The sequence below is a fragment of the Mixophyes fleayi genome, chromosome 11 (genome assembly GCF_038048845.1).
Source record: "Mixophyes fleayi isolate aMixFle1 chromosome 11, aMixFle1.hap1, whole genome shotgun sequence".
NCBI classification, from domain to species: domain Eukaryota; kingdom Metazoa; phylum Chordata; class Amphibia; order Anura; family Limnodynastidae; genus Mixophyes; species Mixophyes fleayi.
The window spans coordinates 52,917,721-52,938,122 of NC_134412.1; the positions used below are offsets into that span (position 1 = coordinate 52,917,721).

The 20,402-nt window shown below is 40.7% G+C and overlaps 1 protein-coding gene across 1 annotated transcript in view; it reads left to right on the forward strand.

Annotated features, from left to right (window-relative positions):
• TECTA (tectorin alpha) overlaps positions 1-20,402 on the forward strand; it is a 354,553-nt gene that overhangs the window by 292,541 nt on the left and 41,610 nt on the right. Inside the window, exons 22-27 of the mRNA XM_075190731.1 lie at positions 1,660-1,940; positions 2,605-2,715; positions 10,553-10,755; positions 11,877-12,040; positions 13,008-13,256; positions 14,448-14,610. Of these exons, the coding sequence (XP_075046832.1) occupies positions 1,660-1,940; positions 2,605-2,715; positions 10,553-10,755; positions 11,877-12,040; positions 13,008-13,256; positions 14,448-14,610 (1,171 nt within the window). The remainder of the gene's footprint in view (positions 1-1,659; positions 1,941-2,604; positions 2,716-10,552; positions 10,756-11,876; positions 12,041-13,007; positions 13,257-14,447; positions 14,611-20,402) is intronic.

A 20,402-nucleotide genomic window follows, 5' to 3' on the forward strand; every position in this document is an offset into this window, starting at 1 on the left:
ATGTTATGGTCCTATGGATTTCTGTCAATTCATACTGCTAACAAAGTGTGACAACAGACACCAGAAATCTCTAGAACCAGGCTAGTCATGGTCTTTTCCTAAAGCAACTCCCTTTTCTTTAGAGCTGAACGTGCTCACCGGTACTCAGGTGCCCCCAGGTCTTATGCACGCAATAGAAGTGGTTTATTCTGGGATAAGGGCTTGTACCAGAAATATTGTAGAGACTAATCAAATGGTACTGAGACCCAAAAAAAAGGAGAATGCACATGCTCTCACAGGTCAGAGTGGTGTGCAGAGTCCAAGCAGAAGTCTAGAGTAGGCATAATCCAAGAGAGGCCAATATCGAAACAGCAGTTCAAGGCATGTAGGAATCCAGAGAATGGTCAAATCCAGGCAAAAAGTCAGGTTAGGTGGCAACCCAGAGAATGGTAAGAGTCAGACAAAGTTCATGGCAGATGAAGAAAAGTCAGTATGCAGGCAATGTCAGAAACAGAAACCATACCAAGAATCAGACAGCTAAGAGGGTTTTACCCAGAAACAACTTTACACTTGACTAAGGATAGTGCTGTGGCCTAGTAGGAAGAAACGGTTTCTAGGAACCTCCTTTTCCTGTCTGCATTGAATAAAACTTTAGCAGTCTGCAGTCCAAGGCCCAATCTTGTGCAGACCTGACTATGTTTTAATTAACTTTGTATTCAACAAATTGGTGGATTGTTCTCATATTTGGCCTTAGTGTTTCTGTAACTTTAGAAAAAAAGAAAGTTTCTTGGCTGCTGAGAGAGATGTGAAGCAATATGTGAATAGCTGTAACAAAATTATTATATTTTTTTTTATCTATAATGGGATTTCAGTGGGAGATTAGTATTAAGTTTGTTGTATTTCTTTACAATGCATTAAATTCAATTATTTTGGCAAGGTGGTCAAGAATAATTGATTTAAATCAAATCAATATTAATGTGTTTCTATGCCTCATTTTTTTATACTCTTTTTTTCAAGAGAGTGCTGTAGAAACACCCCTCTAGAAATCTTGCATTTGCCCCTGACAGCCAGAGAGGTAACAGCAGCCTGCACTAAAAAGGTGCAGGCAGCAAATGAAACCACTGCGTAGGATATGAGCCCTGTGCAGCCGATTTGCTCATTTGCAGTCATGTGACTGCACTTTAAACTACCTGGCTGCTCGGAAGTGCTTATAGTAACCAAGTGGGTGATAGAAAGCTGAACAGAACAGTGGTGTGTACCTACACCCACCATTCCTGATCTTTAGCAATTATATGTGAGTGCATAATAAATAGACCGCATAGCTAGTATCTTAAAAGAGGAACCACCAACAACTGACTATTATTGTGAAGGGAGAGGATTTAGTACAGAGGTTATTTAAAGTTAAAGCCTTGTTTAAACCAACTCTTCTTTACCAGAACCTCTGTATAGAACCATTGTTCATATGGCACAAATGTAATAATATTTTTTTACCTCTTGATTTTTAACCCCATTAACCCATCCCAATGGGTTAGTTTGATGCAATAATAAGCTGTCCCACAAACTAGTTTTGGGTACAGCTGAAGGGAATAAAAGAGCATGCATGTATTATTCATTTTAAAAGTGGATATTATTTGTGATTAGTGGTTGCTAAAAAAGTGTCAATAATATATAACTTTTCAGCTGCAATGAGCTGCAGTACTCTCAGTATGCCTCTACTTGTGACAATGTCCAAATCCAGAAGCTTCAGAGTGATGGATACTGCCTCAAACTGACAGATATGAAGGGCTTCTTTCAGCCGTGTTATGGACTTCTGGATCCTGTACCCTTTTATGAGTCTTGTTTTCTGGATGGATGTTATAACAATAAGAAGATTCAGTTGTGCGGCTCTTTAGCTGCCTATGGAGAAGCATGCAGATCATTTGGAATTCTCAGCACAGAGTGGATTGAAAAGGAGAATTGCTGTAAGTTTGTGTTTTCTGTCAATTTATGTTTTACTGACTGCCAACAAGGTTAATGATATTTTATGATCATTGTGGTGACAAGCTGACTAGTCAGGAAAATGTAATAACTGCTGAAATCAGATATACAGTATATCCAGCTTATATGTCAATCCCTGCCCAATCCTTGCTGTTTTAGTCTGGGTGTAAGGATCATTCTCTTAAATACATGAATTAATAATAACAATATGTCACAGTCATCATTGCAGTAAATAAAAGTTTGCTCAGCAACTAACTACAATGCACTGGTCCTTAAATAAAAACTGCCACTGGTCTTTATAGATATACCTTACTCCAAACCAGGTGCAGTAATAAGTTGCTAAGAGTCCCCCAAAATGGCTGAAATCCAATTAATTCTAAAAATAAGCATCTTTTTGGCTCATCACTAGCAGAGTATTGCATCAGAAACTATAGTGACCAAATAATATTGTGTACTAGTAGTAGTGGCAGTAATAATGCTGCATCTCAAGACCATTGCTTACACAGGCAGTCATGTTTTAACCTTCTCAAAATGGCAATGTCCTTCAGCATGTGCTAATAAAACACTAGCTCTTAAATATACGATTATGTATTTTTCTGTCATTGTATAGGAGTCTAATATTATTCTTTCCTATTTTTTCATTTATAGCAGGAGTGATTGAAGATCCTTGTGTAGATGCAGACTGTCCAAACAGAAGCTGTGAAGTAGACAATGGAGGAGAGCTTTGTGGTTGCATGGATCCACCAGTCTACGGGAATGGTATGACCAGACATCATAACAGTGTAAAAAAGGGCAGGGGACATACCCTACAATACAAAATGATCAACTCCCAAACTTTCCTATTATTTTCTATTGGAGTTACCTGGACTGAATTAATTAACTGAATTCATTTAAAAACACCATGCTCATCAATTAACTGATTCACCACAGTTAATTGCAATATAAGCAGAACATTTAGTACAGGGTTAAAGGATAATGTTGATTAAATAAATTCATAGAAATAATTCCACAGACAGAATACAGTTAGCAAGTTGTTGTGTCCTATACCAACGTATGAAGCAGCAGTGACCTTCGCCTTTAATGAATATTGACTTAGTAATTTAAACATTTGGTCACATTGGACATTTCTGCAAATTGCAATCAAAACAAATTTGCCTTTATAAAGTCTAATAGTTTACTGAGGCAGGATGTATTTTCATCAGTGGTATGTATACAAACTGTATACCCATGTTTATGTTACTGATGGCAAATGACATACATTTTCCCTATTTTTTAAATACATTGAAATAATCATATTGTGGATCGCAGTTGGGCTGGGTACACACCACAGAAAATCTCTCCCACTGCGATATCGTTAACGATTTTACCAACGGCGAAAGTCCTGATCCCCATGTAGATTCATGTGCACACACTATACACGTTTTACAAGATTTACCTTCAGATCTGTGCTTTTCATCTGTCATAACCATTGTCTGAAAAGATTGTGACTCTGTAAACTCTATGGAGATCTGCTTACATTGCTGGTCCTGAGTGTATACACACTTCAGAATTGGCACAACATTGTTCCATTGCTTATAGAGATTTTTAGTCCTTTTATAAAATCAAATCAAACGATACAATGTGCTTTGGAATGATTGCAGTGCAGCCAGAGGAAACCTTACTAGGGCAGGGTCTGTGCTGGCCAGTATCCCAGGCTGGGCAACATATAAAGCTGTCTTTATATATGGTAGCAGCAATACTGTGGGAGGATATGACTCTGAAGGATACAGAGATTGTTACCTTGGAGTGCTGACTGCAAGAGGCTACTGGAATGAACACATTACCACTACCAAGCCTTATTTTGGATATATTCTGGGATACCCGAGTGAGTTGAATCCCACAGAGGGCTTACACCATCCCAGCTAAAAGGAAGTTTGCTCACAGTAGACAACTGTGCTGGCTCTGTGTCCAGCAGTAAGTACAGGGCCATTTTTTCCATTGGGCACGATGGGCAGCTGCCCGGGGGCCCCACGGGCAAGGGAATCCCATAGGCATGGCTCTTAATGAGAATAAATAATCCTGCAAAAGAAAAAAAAAAAGAAAAATAACTTACAAGGGTCACTGAGCAAGTACATCTATCTATCTCTATATATCTATATCTATATCTGTATCTGTGTCACACTTTTACACAGAGAATATCACCGACTGGTATTAGTGCTACTAACCTGAGAGGCGCGGAGTCTAACACACCACCGGTGTTCACCAGGGACCCCCGCAAGGAGGTTTGGGCTTGGCTGCATGCGATGTGCAGGTCGCGGTTCTCCCAGGAAGTCACCAGTGCAGAATAGGGTAGTCAGACAGGCCGAGTCGAGACCAAGGAAGCGAGGTACCACGGAGAGTAGGCAAGAGTAGTCAGGGACGGTCCAAAGGTCAATACCAGAGCGGGCAGCGAAGTACAAGGGAAATTCAGAAGAGAGGTCAAACAAGCCAAGGAGTCTATACACAGGAGTTCAGGAACAGGAATGCAAACTAAATGCTGGAGCAGGGTAGAACCAATACTCTGGCACTAGACATGTGTCAGAGGCTGCTTTAAGTACTCTAAGGTGCCTCCTGATTGGGTTAGGGAGATTTAGGTGGTTTAGACATTCTGGCTGCAGACAGGTGAGTAGAGTTAGAGTTCTGCTGCTAGGCAACAGGACGTGGATTGCGGAGAGGAGGTGCCAATCTCCGGCGCCTGTGGAGAGCGTGGAGACGGCACCTGACAGTATCCTCCCCTTCTTTCTTACGGGTGGTGCAGGAATCACGCAGAAATCTTGCCAACAGACGTGGAGCATGAATATCCTCTACATAGACCCAAGATCTCTCATCTGGGCCGTAGCCCTTCCAATGGATGAGAAATTGGCGTTTTCCTCTAGAGATACGAGATTCCAGAATGCGTTCTACCAGAAATTCTTCACCACGAATAGTCTTGACAGGAGGAGGTGGAGAGGTTTTGCTGGAAAATTCGTTGAGAATGAGTGGCTTAAGCAGAGATATATGAAAGGTATTATGAATCCGCAGGGAAGCTGGTAGATGAAGTCTGTAGGTGACAGGGTTGATCACATGAGAGATGGATAAGGGTCCAATATAGCGTGGAGCTAATTTCATAGTGGGAACCTTGAGTCTAAGGTTGCGGGTAGCTAACCAGACTTTGTCTCCTACCTGAAGTACAGGGAGATTCCTTCTATGCCGATCTGAAAAGTGTTTATAATGGTCAGAAGTTTGTAGTAATCTGGAATGTACTTGGGACCAAATTTGAGAAAAATTGTGTACCATATTCTGCGCAGCAGGTACCGAGGAATCCGAAAGATCAGAGAAGGTGGGGAGAATGGGATGTCTCCCGTAGATGGTAAAGAAGGGAGAGTTACCCGTGGACTCGTGTTGGTGGTTATTATGGGTAAACTCTGCCCAGGGTAAAAGTTCACTCCAGGACGACTGTTGATCCGAACAGTAGCACCTCAGAAATGCCTCCAGGTCCTGATTGGTCCGTTCAGTCTGTCCATTAGTTTGCGGGTGGTACCCGGAGGAGAATTTTAGGCTGAGCCCAAGCTGTTTGCAAAAGGATCTCCAGAATTGGGAGACAAATTGGACTCCACGATCAGAAATGATGTCCCTCGGGCAGCCGTGAAGGCGAAAAATCTCTCGGATGAACAGGAGAGCCAGCTGGGTGGCAGAAGGTAATCCCTTGAGGGGAATGAAATGGGCTAATTTCGAAAAGCGGTCCACCCCCACCCAGATGGTGTTAAGGCCATGACTGGCAGGAAGGTCTGTAATGAAATCCATGCTGATACTAAGCCATGGAAGGTCCGGAATGGGCAGAGGATGGAGAAGACCGGCAGGGGGTCTCCTCGGGATCTTGTGTTGGGCGCAGACCTCACAAGCACAGATGAATTTCAGGACATCTGAGGGCAAAGAGGGCCACCAATAAAGGCGACATAGCAAGAGCAACTATCTTCTTAACCACAGCATGAGCAGTGAATTTGGCGTTATGAGCCCATCTAAGGAGTTTAATGCGTAGATGTTCCTGTACAAAAGAACGACCAGGAGGAGGAATCTTGAAAAAGGAATTGGTCAAGGCTACAATTGTGGAAGGATTGAGGATGGGTTTGGCAACCATAGATGACGAGACATCGGAGAAGTCAAAAGATCGAGATAATGCGTCAGCACGCAAATTCTTGGTACCGGGCCGGAAAGTTAGTATCAGCTGGAATCTGTTAAAAAATAGCGACCAGCGGGCCTGTCGAGGGTTCAGACATTGTGCAGACTGCAAGTAGGTGAGATTTTTATGATCTGTATACACTGTGATGGGAAAGCGCGCCCCCTTCAACAGATAGCGCCATTCATCCAGGGCGGTCTTGATGGCGAGAAGTTCCTTGTCCCCAATCCCGTAGTTGGCTTCACTGGCCGAAAATCTTTTGGAGAGAAAACCACAAGGAAGAGGAAGGCCTACAGAATTCTTTTGAGACAGTACTGCTCCAATCCCAACAGAGGATGCGTCCACCTCTAGGAAAAACGGTTTATTTTGATCGGGTTGAGATAAGATGGGTGCAGACAAGAAGGCCTCTTTAATGGCTAGAAATGCTCGTACAGCCTCTGGGGGCCAAGACTTGGATTGGCCACCCCTCCGAGTGAGGAGAGTAATAGGAGAGATTAACGTAGAAAACCCCTTACTGAATTGGCGATAATAATTCGTAAAGCCAATAAAACGCTGGGTAGCCTTGAGACCGGAAGGTTGCGGCCAATTATGAATAGCCTCCAATTTGCTTGGATCCATCTGAAGGTCGGAGCCTGATACAATATATCCTAGGAAGGGTACTTGAGAGCAATTGAAGAGACATTTCTCGAGCTTGCAGAATAGGAGATTAGCACGTAAACGAGAAAACACCTCTTTGACATGCATGATGTCACGGACACTAGGAGTCTTGCCCAGGAATTCACCAGATGACTGGGATTACCAGAGTAGTGAAGTGTAACACAACGGTCCTCTGGTAGCAGGGTGACTAGCGGAACATATATCACAGCAGATGGAGAGAGAATGCCAATAAAAAATAGGAAAGTCAGTGACTTGCAGGAATCTTGGTCAATGAGTCAGCGACTAGCTGATATAGTGGAAAGGCAGATTTGAACACGGAGATCAGGATGGACGTGAGCAGATGCGGTAGGTAGTAGGGAAGTCAGTCGTCTGCGTACAGCAAGTTGTACCACTGCTATGGTGAGAAGACTTGTCCAGTTGCAGGTAGGTAGCGGGGAAGTCATTGGTCTGCGTACAGCAAGTTGTACCACTGCTTATGATGAGAAGACTTTTCCAGGTGCAGGTAGGTAGCGGGGAAGTCAGTGGTCTGCGTACAGCAAGTTGTACCACTGCTTAATAGGTGAGGATGTGTACAGGTATCGATGAGTGGAGGCATACAAAGGATAATAGGATGCAGACACTGAGAGCACAGAGGAACTTGATCCCAGTAGATATGCAGCGTATCCAGCAAAGTCTATAACGGTATGTGGCGCTGCTTGGTAGAGACTTGCTCAGCACAGATATGCAGACCAATAAAGGATAGTCAATCACAATTATGCATATAACGACTGAGTAGTACAGTTAATTCCAAACAGATATGCAGCGTAACAATAACAGTCTATAGCGGGTATGGATACCGCTGCTGAGAGTGGAAACTTGTCCTAGCGGATATGCAGAGTAAACGTAGAAAGTCAATAACAGATAGGCATACCGCTATTCAGTAGAACAGTCTGTCCACAGGAAGATGCAGGGACTGCAGAGACGCTGAACGGCAGAGACAAGTGTAGGAACCACAGGTGAGTAGATCCAGTAATCAGAGTCCAGCTGAAGACACAGGCAGGAAACAGGAGACTGTAGCAGTTATGGAAACCAGCGATGAGTAGCACAGGGAATCCACAGGAACTGAAGACACTAGTAGTACACAGGAGACAGTAGCGGGTATGGAGACCAGCGATGAGTAGAACAGGAATCAGCAGGAAACTGAAGACACTAGTAGAACACAGGAGACACCTTCAGAGACTCACAGGGAATGAGACTCAAGATCAGGCAATGAGGTAATGAGCACAGGTGCCTTAAATAGGGAGAGTTGCCTGATCAACCAATTAGATTAAAAGCAACAGTCACAAGAGTTCTTGGGTGCTGCGCATGCGCAGTCCGTCAGGATGATTTCCTAAGGATGCTTGAAAAAGCATGTAGCGAAACGCGCGTTGGCGTTTACCCCGCTACTGTGCTCAATCACTCCTCATTATTTGTCTCTATTTAGCATTCTCAGATAACTAAACCTTGTATGGGTTATATAACAGCATGAGTGTGTGTGTGTGTGTGTGTGTGTGTGTGTATATGACTAAAAAACGGCAGGCTTCCAATTTAGAAGGAGCTCCAATAGAGACATCAGATGTCTGTTTGATACCAGAATGACTGATCAATTCAACACACATGTGTAATTACTAGAGCAATATATTGCTAGGGTATATAACCAAGCCAAACAACCGTCAGGCAGAGACTCTATTTTAAGCACTAGTAATCCCATTACTAATATAACAATAGCTTAAGCCCTTATTGGGCTTTATATGCAAGCAATTATGTGGATCAGGGTTATTACACTGAGAGTGTGTTTTTGATTCATATGGAGTTTCTACTGTGCTCAATTACTCCTCATTATTTGTCTCTATTTAGCATTCTCAGATAACCAAACCTTGTATGGGTTATATAACAGCATGAGAGTGTGTGTGTGTGTGTGTGTGTGTATATGACTAAAAAATGGCAGGCTTCCAATTTAGAAAGAGCTCCAATAGATACATCAGATGTCTGTTTGATACCAGAATGACTGATCAATTCAACACACATGTATAATTACTAGAGCAATATATTGCTAGGGTATATAACCAAGCCAAACAACCGTCAGGCAGAGACCCTATTTTAAGCACTAGTAATCCCATTATTAATATAACAATAGCTTAAGCCCTTATTGGGCTCTATATGCAAGCAATTATATGGATCAGGGTTATTACACTGAGAGTGTGTTTTTAAATCATATGGAGTTCCTATTATATCAGGATACCCCATTATCGATAAGTTACATTTACTATAAAGTTACAGTTACTATAAAGGATTACTGGGATATTGGATTGAAGTAATAACTGCCAAATTAGTCTCATTTATACCACACATACTTTAATTATTTTGATTTGGAGTAGTATCCAACTGTGAGAGTGGTCTAATATAGGAGTGATTATTATATTATATACTGAATACTTATATAGATATATATAAAGTAGCGGGGCATAGCAATTTATTTTGCTATTTTAATTCACTTTAATCACTTTGGTTTTAATATTTCGCTATCCAATTAAGAGGGATTTTCTTAAAGCATACAAATAAAGATATAGTTATTTTAATTTATTATTGATATCGCGGAGTGCCTTCGAATACACAATTTCTTCCTATCCTCTTTTTTTACCTGATTAGCTATCTGTGTTGAAGTGCACCATCCAGTAATCATGTTACCTAAATATTTATAATTGACAAGAATATGACACTGGAATAGCGATACCTAGTGCAGTGGTATTTTCTTTTGCAATTAGAACCAATACTCTGGCACTAGACATGTGTCAGAGGCTGCTTTAAGTACTCTAAGGTGCCTCCTGATTGGGTTAGGGAGATTTAGGCAGTTTAGACATGCTGGCTGCAGACAGGTGAATAGAGATAGAGTTCTGCTGCTAGGCAACAGGACGTGGATTGCGGAGAGAAGGTGCCCATCTCCGGCGCCTGTGGAGAGCGCGGAGACGGCACCTGACAATCTGTATACATCTATAAAACTATATCTATATCTAGGGGCCCCAGTGCACTGCTTTGCCCGGGGGCCCATAATGTTGTTAAGATGGCTCTGAGTAAGTATGATGCCAAACAAATCTACAGGGCATACAACTATGCTGAGCAGAAGGATAACCACAAGAGTGCCTATGCAGCACAAAAGCAAAAGCTTTATACAGAACCAGACGAACAAAAAGTGTCAGTTAATATAACTGGTGAAGGTCATTGTGGTTCCCAGCTGCGGACTGTCTTCAGATTTCTAAAATGACTGATTTATCATGTCTCCATCTTCCACTGTCTCTCCTCATTCCATCTATACCACACTATTGGCAGCTTCACAGAAATGCCAATCGCCAATGGTTACTTAAATATTGGTGGCAGTCAATGCTTCTACTTTACAGCAGTCACACACTGTCCCCACAATCAACTAACCAACTGCAATTGTTATTCTGCTACCTTATGTATCATTTGTTCCCCACACTTCTTAGATGGTAAGCTCCTTTGGACAAGACAAACTTTTCCTTTTGTTTCATGTCCTTGTATGTAATGTGTTTGTATTATGATCCCCTCAAAGGAAAGCTCTTCTTAATATGCAGATATAAATAAATGATGATAATGGGTGTGATTATCTGTTCAACTATAATAGTCTATGATATCATGTCGGCGTTGAGAGGGCAGTTTCTTATTTTTGTCCTAAAGCTTTAAAGCTCTTTTATCTTTTTACACTATATGTTTTATTTTGTGTTTGTACAGATACACATGACATCATTGATGCAGAAGTGACCTGCAAAGCTGCTCAGATGGAAGTATCAATATCAAAATGCAAACTCTTTCAGCTTGGATTTGAAAGAGAAGGAGTCCGGATTAATGACAGACACTGCCCTGGCATTGAGGGAGAAGATTTCATATCTTTTCAAATAAACAATACAAAAGGAAACTGTGGAAATATTGTACAGGTATAGGAATACTCAGTACTGATCGCTATATTATAAAAAGACTTCACTGCACATTTGTCTCAACTATAAAGTCAATTAATGTTGTTTCCCAGTTGACCTTTTATGGTAAATGCATGAATCCTGATTCATAAAAATAGTTCCAATAGTAATCAGTTTGTCAGTATGCAGTTTTGATTGCACTGATGGCATCAAATTGGATTGTAAACATGTGGAAATGCATTCAATAACAGCCTGTATTTCAGCACATTACAGAAAGCTCAAATATGTATGTGGTACATTCACGTTATGTAACACAAGTGGTCATTGCATGTGAGCACAAACTAGAAAGCCATATTTTGCACTAGTGTCCCTTTTGTTGACATCACAATGTGCAATTAACTTGTCCATATATTCAGGCACTTTTATGCTTTCTTAGGGACAGATTCAATTCTAAAGAGCATCGCGGGGCGTGCATCATTACCGTTGTTTTAACGCAGATTTTTGCTCACGAGGGGGGCTTTAAATGTGTTGAAGTTTTAGAGGGGTTTAAATAAATTCTGAATTGCAGTGTAAAGTAAAGCTGACCAATATTTGTATGCTACATGCAAAAGCAGCCAGTATTTTCCCTGTCTGCAAGGACGATAAATAAATCTACACCTCATGCATTGCAGCATGGTTTGTCCTTTTGTTTGCTCCACTCCCTTCTTCATGGGGTACAAAGATAAAAATGTCAACTCAAAGCAGTCGTTTCTTCCTTGTTTTGTGGTGAAAAACCCTACGACAACCTGCACAATGCGGAACTCCTTCAAGCTTGTTCTAAATTTTGGAGCTTAGGCAGCCACACAATTGGTATTAGATTACAGATTACATACAGAATTTCCTCAATTAACAATTAACCCGTTTGCATTATATGCCATTTTGTCGCACAAAGCTGTGTGCAGTGACGTAAGAGAGGTAAAAGGTGTATACGTTGCATGACTTGCAGCAGGGGAAATCTGGCTTAATGATATGCTATCCAGTGATAAATGACCTCCCCTTTGTGCTTATGTCATAAACTTGGCACACCCTTCTGGTTTCAGTTTGACCTGTTGGCCTAGTCATTTAAATTAGGTCTTAACTTTGACATTTTTTCTGTCTTATAGTCTAATGGCACTCACATCATGTACAAAAACACAGTTTGGATAGAGAGTGCAAACAACACAGGTAACATCATTACACGAGATCGAACTATAAATGTGGAGTTCTCATGTGCATATGAATTAGACATCAAAATCTCTCTGGATTCTGTTATAAGACCCATGCTTAGGTAAGAACCTATACCTCATCAATAAACACTTTGTCTGTCATATGAAAATATATTTTCTTATATCAATTTTAAACAGTGAACCATGCAAGAGAAAAGGCTGCAAATGTTTGTATTGTTATTGGAAGCTAATTTATTATGATATGGCACAAGTACCAGGACATGGAACTGCATGCCACATATGAGTATTGCTGTTTTAGCACCTTAAAGGGTCAGACACGTTTGGACAACCTTTGCTACCCCACGAGCAGAGGTGACTGCAGGGAGAAAAAAGAGCTGACCCAACCCATCCTGTGCAACTAGGACATAGATGTCTAATGAATGGCACTCCTGATAGGAATGGCTACAGCTTCTGTTCAATCAGGAGCACACTAATGATATATAGACTGAGCAGGAGTTTGAATCTCTTTCCTAGTATTTATTTAATGACAATACTGACAGTTCTCATTTCATTGGCTGTCAGTAGTTACTGTTGCTTGATTGCAGTCCTAAAGTGGTGGGAACCTGAAGGGGTGATACCTTAGCCTAATGGTTTTAAAGAGAACATCACTTTAAAAGAAATGTTACTTATTGTAATTTTTGTAGGCACAACACAAATCAATTAGCTGTAATTTTCTCATAGTGATCTGTTTACCTGTATTGTTTCCTTTTCTAGTTAAAGCTACCTTCTGGTAACTATAACTAGAAATGGTAAAATGTCTCACCTATTTACCAGGGAAAACCAACTGCCTCCAGCAAACAATAAGGAAAAAATCCAGGTAGGCAGCTTTATTTTATAAAATGCCTGTTCAGGCATCTGTAATGTGCCTAGAAAACAAATTAAATGATGTCACATTCTATATAATGTTGTATACAATACAAAAATTAATGAATTAATTTGTAAAGTTCCTAGTTTAACCTTTGCAATAATTATATTACTGAAGATTTCAACATGCATGGAGCATACAACTGTTTTACTTTACATTTGCAGTGTAATCAATCTGACAGTCCCCACTCAAGAAGGAAGTTTCACCACCAAGATGGCTCTCTATAAAAATGCATCGTATAAGCATCCATACCGACAAGGAGAAGTAGTACTCACCACCCGGGACGTGCTCTTCGTTGGTGTTTTTGTGGTCGGAGCAGACTCTACTCACTTGATCTTAACCTTAAATAAATGCTATGCAACTCCATCAAGAGACAGTAACGACAAACTTCGATACTTCATCATTGAAGGAGGGTTAGTACAATACCCACAATAGAACACTGATATATATACTGCATATATATATATATATATATATATATATATATATATATATATATATATATGGAAATGTATTCTTTAGTGTAAATTATAAGGTTATTAGATGTCACCATGGAGCAGCATCACCATATAGAACCATAAGTCAGCAGAGAACACCAGGGTGACTACAAATAGCCTTAATGCAAGCTACCATGTATAGATGGAACCTTACCCCACATCCAGTGATATAGTGACTTGCATGATTAATAAAGTGACTTATATTTTGGTGCTGACGATTATTTTCTTCTTGGACATCACTTTTGACTTTATGCACTTTTTGTGCATAAATTCAAAAGAAGTTTAACATTTCAGAAAATAGCACCCACATTATCCATTTTCTGCATTCATGTGTGTAAATAGAAAGTACCTGATGCCTCATGTTACAAAATCAAGCAATTGTTAAATAAAGTAATTAGAACAAAGAAAAAATATCAGTCTACTGTTTTTCAGCTTAAATATCTTGGATGCCAGGACCCTGCCCATTTGGATACTTACATACACATATCTGACTGTGTCTGTATTTAGATGCTCATGTACATCTCTCTAGTGGTTGAGTGATTTGCTAGTGACATTGTTAGAGTCCTTTTATAAAAGTCCCTGTCTTTGGCAACTTCAACAGGGTCTTTGGACTGTGGACCAACATACTTCTCAGGGAACCCTCTTAATTTAAGGGATGTCACAAAGTTGTTAACCTTCTTTACAAATAGCATATTTGAATCCTTATATTGCATTCCTTCATCATATTCTCAGATTTTCTTTTAGTAAAACAAAGCCAGGATTTTTTGAACTTGTCAACCATGTAACTGCCCCAAACATTTTATCTTTTGGAAAATTTCCAGTTGTGGTTAGATTCACCATCTTTGTTTGTCTGAGTAAATTTCTTATTAGTTTCACTCTTATTACTTATTATTTGGAAAAATAATTATTCATCCCCAGCCAGAGAGGGGTATTTCTTTGTCTAGCAATTCTTAAGACTGCATTGCTATCAACAGTTTAATAACTTGATTATTAAAAAAACGTTATTTCCTCTATTTAATTAGTACATTTTCTAAAAGATTATTCTTTGATTGTACTCTTTGTATAAGTTAATAATTTATTTTTAACATTTTGTTCTTTCTTAACTAGTTGTCCAAACATCAAAGACAACACCATTGGTATTGAAGAGAATGGGATTTCTCTAACTTGTCGCTTTCATGTGACAGTTTTTAAATTCATAGGGGATTATGATGAAGTACATCTCCACTGTGCTGTATCTTTGTGTGACGCTGAAAAATACTCATGTAAAATTGTGAGTACCAATGTAAGTTTGTTGTGCATTTTCCCTTGGATTTCAAATGAGTTAACTTGATATACCTTGTCCCAATCTTCGTTTTTTACCCTGAGGCTTTTAAGCAATCTACCACAAGTACTGCATTCTATCTATTATGAATCATCAAACATTCTACTGTCTATAAATTCATATGTATACAGTACTTTAAAAATTTTTACTAAGCTCTTGTACAATGGGTAAGAGATACAAAAGTAGCAAAGAGAGTATTCTTTGTAATAAGGGGTTGATGCTGGCTCTTTTGTTTGGTTATTTTTGTTGTCCTGCGGTAATGTCTTACAGAAAATATTATACAGAGAAGCTGAGCTGAACCCACACCAACATTCTAGAGGCGACTGTGACAGCAACCACAGTCTCAAGACTTATAGTTGCCAGGTTTTGCACTTGTTAAATCTGAACATTTACAGATGGAGTGTGTATTGATGGAGATTTTGGCATAATTGAACGGTGTCTATACTGCAGGGTTAGTAGTGCCTGTACTGGAGTTAGATTACCACAATCTGGCACATCCAGGCGCCAGATTGTGCAAACTAACCCCATTCACTCATTTGTACAATAATGACAGTGTGTTGTGGTTGGAGGAGGTGCAATCCAATGTGCTGTGTGAAAGGTGCTAAATCGCGTCATACATATATACAAATCATGCTCCACGCTCCATGCCAATGTGCAAAACACACAGTATTTGTCATTTGAGGCTCTGTTATCCATCTAAGAAATTGAAGATGGAGCAAAAGTTGTATTATATTGATTTTACTTTACTTATCTCAAAAGACATTTTCTAAATTGTATTCCTAGCTGTTTATTAGATTATCAATGTTATCTGTTCTCATATAGGATAACTATGCACCCTCTGTATTTGGCATTGTTATGGACACTTTTTCTTGTTAAGCTGGGTTCCCACTACAGAAAATTACTGCAGATGTAATTTCTGTAATGATTTTACCAAGTACTGAAAGTCCCGATGAGCATGCAGATTCATGTGTAGATACCTAAGCGATTTACCTTCAGATCTCTGCTCATCATCTGTCATAACCATCTGCTGAAAAGATTGTAAGATTGTGGTTCTGCACACTGTATAGAGATGAGTCTACACTGCTGAGTACATACACACTTCAGAATTTGCCTGACATCGTTCCATCATTGATAGTGATTTTTTATCAGTTTACAAACTCATATTAAATGATACAATGTGCTTTGGTACAATAAAACATGATCATGGGAGAGTACACACTAATGTGATATGTGACCTAACAGTCGTTTCTAAAACACCCTAGTCCTACCTTTGCTATTGACTAGCACTGCAGACTGTGACTCATTGCTCATAATGACTGTTTCTAATCACAGTAGCTCTAACAGCATGTCTATAATAGGTTTAGGGAAATTAATTCCATGGGTACTGGTGATTTTTTTTTTTTTTTTTTTAAATTTAAGTTTTATTGAGTTTTACACACATATACAGGTTATTCATGTACATCCAACAAAATGGCATGGTACGTTATTGACACTAAAAAAATGACATCCTGGCACCAGTCCAAAATGTACTCCGAAAACTATAAAAGAGATATGTCAAACCCTTACACCTACCTGCTAAATAACCTTATAAAACAATAACATATAGGCAAAGACAAAGGAAAAGAAGGGAAGGGGGAACCACATTAGGGGGGGGGGGGGGTCTAGCAAAATTCCTCAATTAAGTTACAGTTTAGTTTAAAGCTCTGTATACCTAGTAGGTTATGTATCAGCCAGGCACACGACGCGCCCAAATGGTCCATATAACCAAGCCAGCCCTCGGGTGCAAAAATGGGGGGGATCCAACTAGTCAATCAGTCAAATTTGAAATCGGGAACTCTGGAGAGTCCAGAAGTTTTAACCATGGAACCCATGTAGCATAATACAATTCAAACGAGTCTTTGGTTGACAGGTGCATCTCATCCATGATCCTATAGTGTTCCAATCTATTAGACCAGTCCCTAATACCCAGTCCCTAAGCGTGGTTGATCTCCATTTCACTGGGATTACTGCCTTCGCTGCCGAGATAATACATTTTAAAAGAGATTTTTTTAAAACTTGATAGAGGCATATCAACTTTATTTAACAGCCAGAACACCGAGGTGTTGGGTATGTTTTGACCTAGCAACTTCCGCGTGGTGCTCACCACCCGGGACCAAAACGTTTGCAACACGGGGCAGTCCCACCAGATGTGCAAAAGAGAACCAGAACCCTGATTACATCTCCAACAAGTATCGGGCACCCCGCGGAAGGCCTTCGCCAGCTGCGCCGGGCATCTGTACCACCTGGTAATTACCTTATAGTGGGTTTCTAGGATTGAAACATTGGGAGAGCACGCGTGAGCTGCCTGAAATATTTTAGACCAATCTGCCTCTTGTAACTCAACCCCTAAATCTCTCCCTCCTTGGTAAATTTTTGAGGGGATATGAATAGATGTTCTACCAGAAGCTTATATATGATTGAAAGGGAATGTGAGGGACCTGATGACCTGAAACAAAGAGATTCAAACACCGTTAAATTCCTAAAAGTGTGTTGTTTCGGAAGACCCTGTGACAGCAGGTGTTTAATCTGTAGGTATCTCCAGATCTCTGCATTAGGTAAATCCCATTTGGATTGGATCTCTGTGAATGAGAGAACCCCCATTGCACCCACCAACTGGCCGACACGATGGATCCCTGCCTGGGACCACTGTTTGAAAGCTAACGGGGTAATCCCCGGAGGGAACATTGGGTTATTACATAATGGGGTTAGTGGGGAAATTGGAGAGGAGATACATGGGAGGGCTCTAAGCTTAGACCATTTCGCTAACGTGGGACCTAAAGTAGGATGAGCAATCTTAGGAATACTGGATAGCCAGAGTAATGTGTCAGCCGGGGATTCCAGAGAAAACGACTCAATTTCTGATTTCTGTATCAGTGGACAAAAGCATTGACGATGTTGCTGAACGAGAATCCATGTGAATCAGGTCTATCACCTTGGTAGTGTTGTCCCGAGCCTCTCGACCTGGGACAAAGCCCACTTGATCTGCGTGAACAATTTCTGGGAGTAGCACTTTTAATCTATTTGCAATAAGTTTTGCATACAGCTTGATATCCACATTAAGCAAGGAGATAGGCCTATAGCTCACGTATTGGGAGGGGTCTTTTCCCTCTTTAGGGATCACAGTTATGTGTGCTCCCAAGCTCTGGGAGGAGAAAAAAGTATCTCTGGAAATCGCACTGAAGGCCGACACCATCAGGGGTATCAACTTGTCTTTAAAGGACTTGTAGTAAGCAATGGAAAAGCCATCAGGGCCCGGACTTTTACCCCCAGGTGTAGATTTGAAAGCCTCCCTTAGTTCCCCCTCGGTGAAGGGTTGCTCTAGTATGTCAGTGTCTGGAATGAGTAGGAAAACCCACCTCCTTTAGATATGTCAAGTTCCGAGCTGAATATGGAGCTGTCTGCACAACCCACCTGGGTCTCAAGATTATATAATTTGGTATAGTAAGTGTGAAAAACACTGGCTATGTCTGAGGTCAGCTTACAGTCTCGGTCTTTACCATCTTTAATTGATGCAATATAGGCCCTTGCTCGTTGTTTGCGCAAGGCCCTCGCTAACATAGAGCCCGGCCTATTACCCCACCGGAAGAAACGATGTCTGCACCTACTAAAGTCTAATTTGGCTTTATCATTTAATAGTTTGTAAAGTGCCGACCTAGTCTCAGTCAGCTTATTTAACAGGTCGTTGGTCGCATAGGATTTATGTGCCGTCTCTAAGTCTCTAATCTGCTGTAATAATTAATCCCGTCGAGCCGTACGTTCTCTCTTAACACGGGAGCCCAATTCGATGAGTTTCCCCCTCATGACACACTTATGTGCCTCCCAGATAGTAATTTTGGATACATCCGGAGTATCATTATCTGTGATATAGTCATCTAATGCTGCGGCCAATTGATCTCTATAAGTTGTGTTTTGCAGGAGAGACTCATTAAGGCGCCAGGTGCACTTTTTGGTCATGGATTGAGTGAGTTGGATAGTTATTGATATCGGAGCGTGGTCTGACCAAGTTATTTGGTCAATGGATGATGCTAAGAGGTAAGGAAGGGCCCTATGTGAAAGAAACAGATAGTCAATTCGTGAGTAAACATTATGTGGATGGAAGAAGAAAGAGTAATCTCTTTCTCCAGGGTGTTGAAGGCGCCATGTGTCGACTAGTTGGTGTTCATGAAGTGCTCGTCTGACCTTACAGTGTTGAGATCTACACAATGTCGACCGACCATTAGAGGTGTCAAGTTCTGGTTGCAGGGTCCAATTGAGATCTCCTCCTACAATCAGAGTTCCCTCTGCTAGCTCTGCAACTTTTTCGAAAACCTGAGATATAAACAGTGGTTGACCCTGATTAGGCAAGTATAAATTGACAAAGGTATACATTACATCAAACAAGCTGCATTTAATCAGGAGTGCTCTTCCTTCAACAAGCCGAAATTTTTGGATGTTCATAAAAGGGAGTCTCTTAGAGAACAAAGTAGCGACACCCAGAGTCTTACCCTCACTATTATTACTGAAATACGAATTAGTATACAAGCCATCTGAGAGCCGAGGGGCCATTCCTTGCTTAAAATGTGTCTCTTGGATGAAAACTACATCCGCTCCCATATTTCTCATTTCTTTTAATGCCCGTGATCTTTTCTCAGGGAGATTAAGACCCTTAGCATTAATTGAGACCAATTTGAGTTGAGCTGTCATGGGGAATCTACATATATTGGAAGAGCACCTCTGATGTCAAACAAACAAGCATATTGAATCAGCAGTTGTAAATACCAGGTAAACCTGAGCTTAGAGAGTAATGAGAGGATTGTAAGAGTTGACATTACCAGGAGGACTAGGGAAGGAAAGCCACATGAGGGAAAAAACACAATACAGACACAGACAAACCTAATGACATATAAAGACATAACAGAAAACACACAATTAAACCGCTCCAGGGAAACGGGAGAGGAGGAGCCACTCCCATCTCTTGGAATTCTTGTTGCGGTGTGGGGAGAAAAGCGGGGTTAGCAACAGTAACTAGCAGAACATCCTATAAAGTAGCAAACATTATAAGAACTTTCAAAACAGAATCGGTATCAATACCAATATTAGTAAATAAAGCACCGTAAATCTTGTGGTTAAAATATCCTCCGACCCAGACAAGTCCTGAGCTCCAACTTGCGAAAGAAATGCTTGAAGCACAAAGCTTCTGTGCCTAATAACGATCCGGGTACACATCTGACTATAGCAATTTAGGTGATCGTCTACAAGCCTATGTAAAGACATGGAGAGAAAAGGTAAAGCGTAGGAGTTCCTCATTCCCATGTCCTGGTCACCAGATAGAGATCCACACAGGTAAACTGAGATGGGCAATCTCGTGCAGAAAGGGGAGGCTTTACCACAAGTTTTATGGTTGAGGGTACCTCCAGTAGGAATCGCCCAAAAATTTCATCAAACCAGAGAAGAAACTTGAGAAACCAAACACTTTTCTTTGCGCAGTGTCAGGACAAAAGCTGGGTACATATACTTTGGTAGCCGTTTCTGCGCACATCCTCAGATAGAAGATAAGTCAGACAACAAGGCAGGTATGGTGGCCCATTCCTCCAGTATCTCGGCTACCAGAAGGAGACTAGTATAAGTAGGTTAAAGAAAGGCCGTGCTGCCCAACAACAATAAAGGTATCAGTATTGTGCCGTCCCCGGCTAGCTGAGTGGCTAGTTGACCCAGAGATTCCC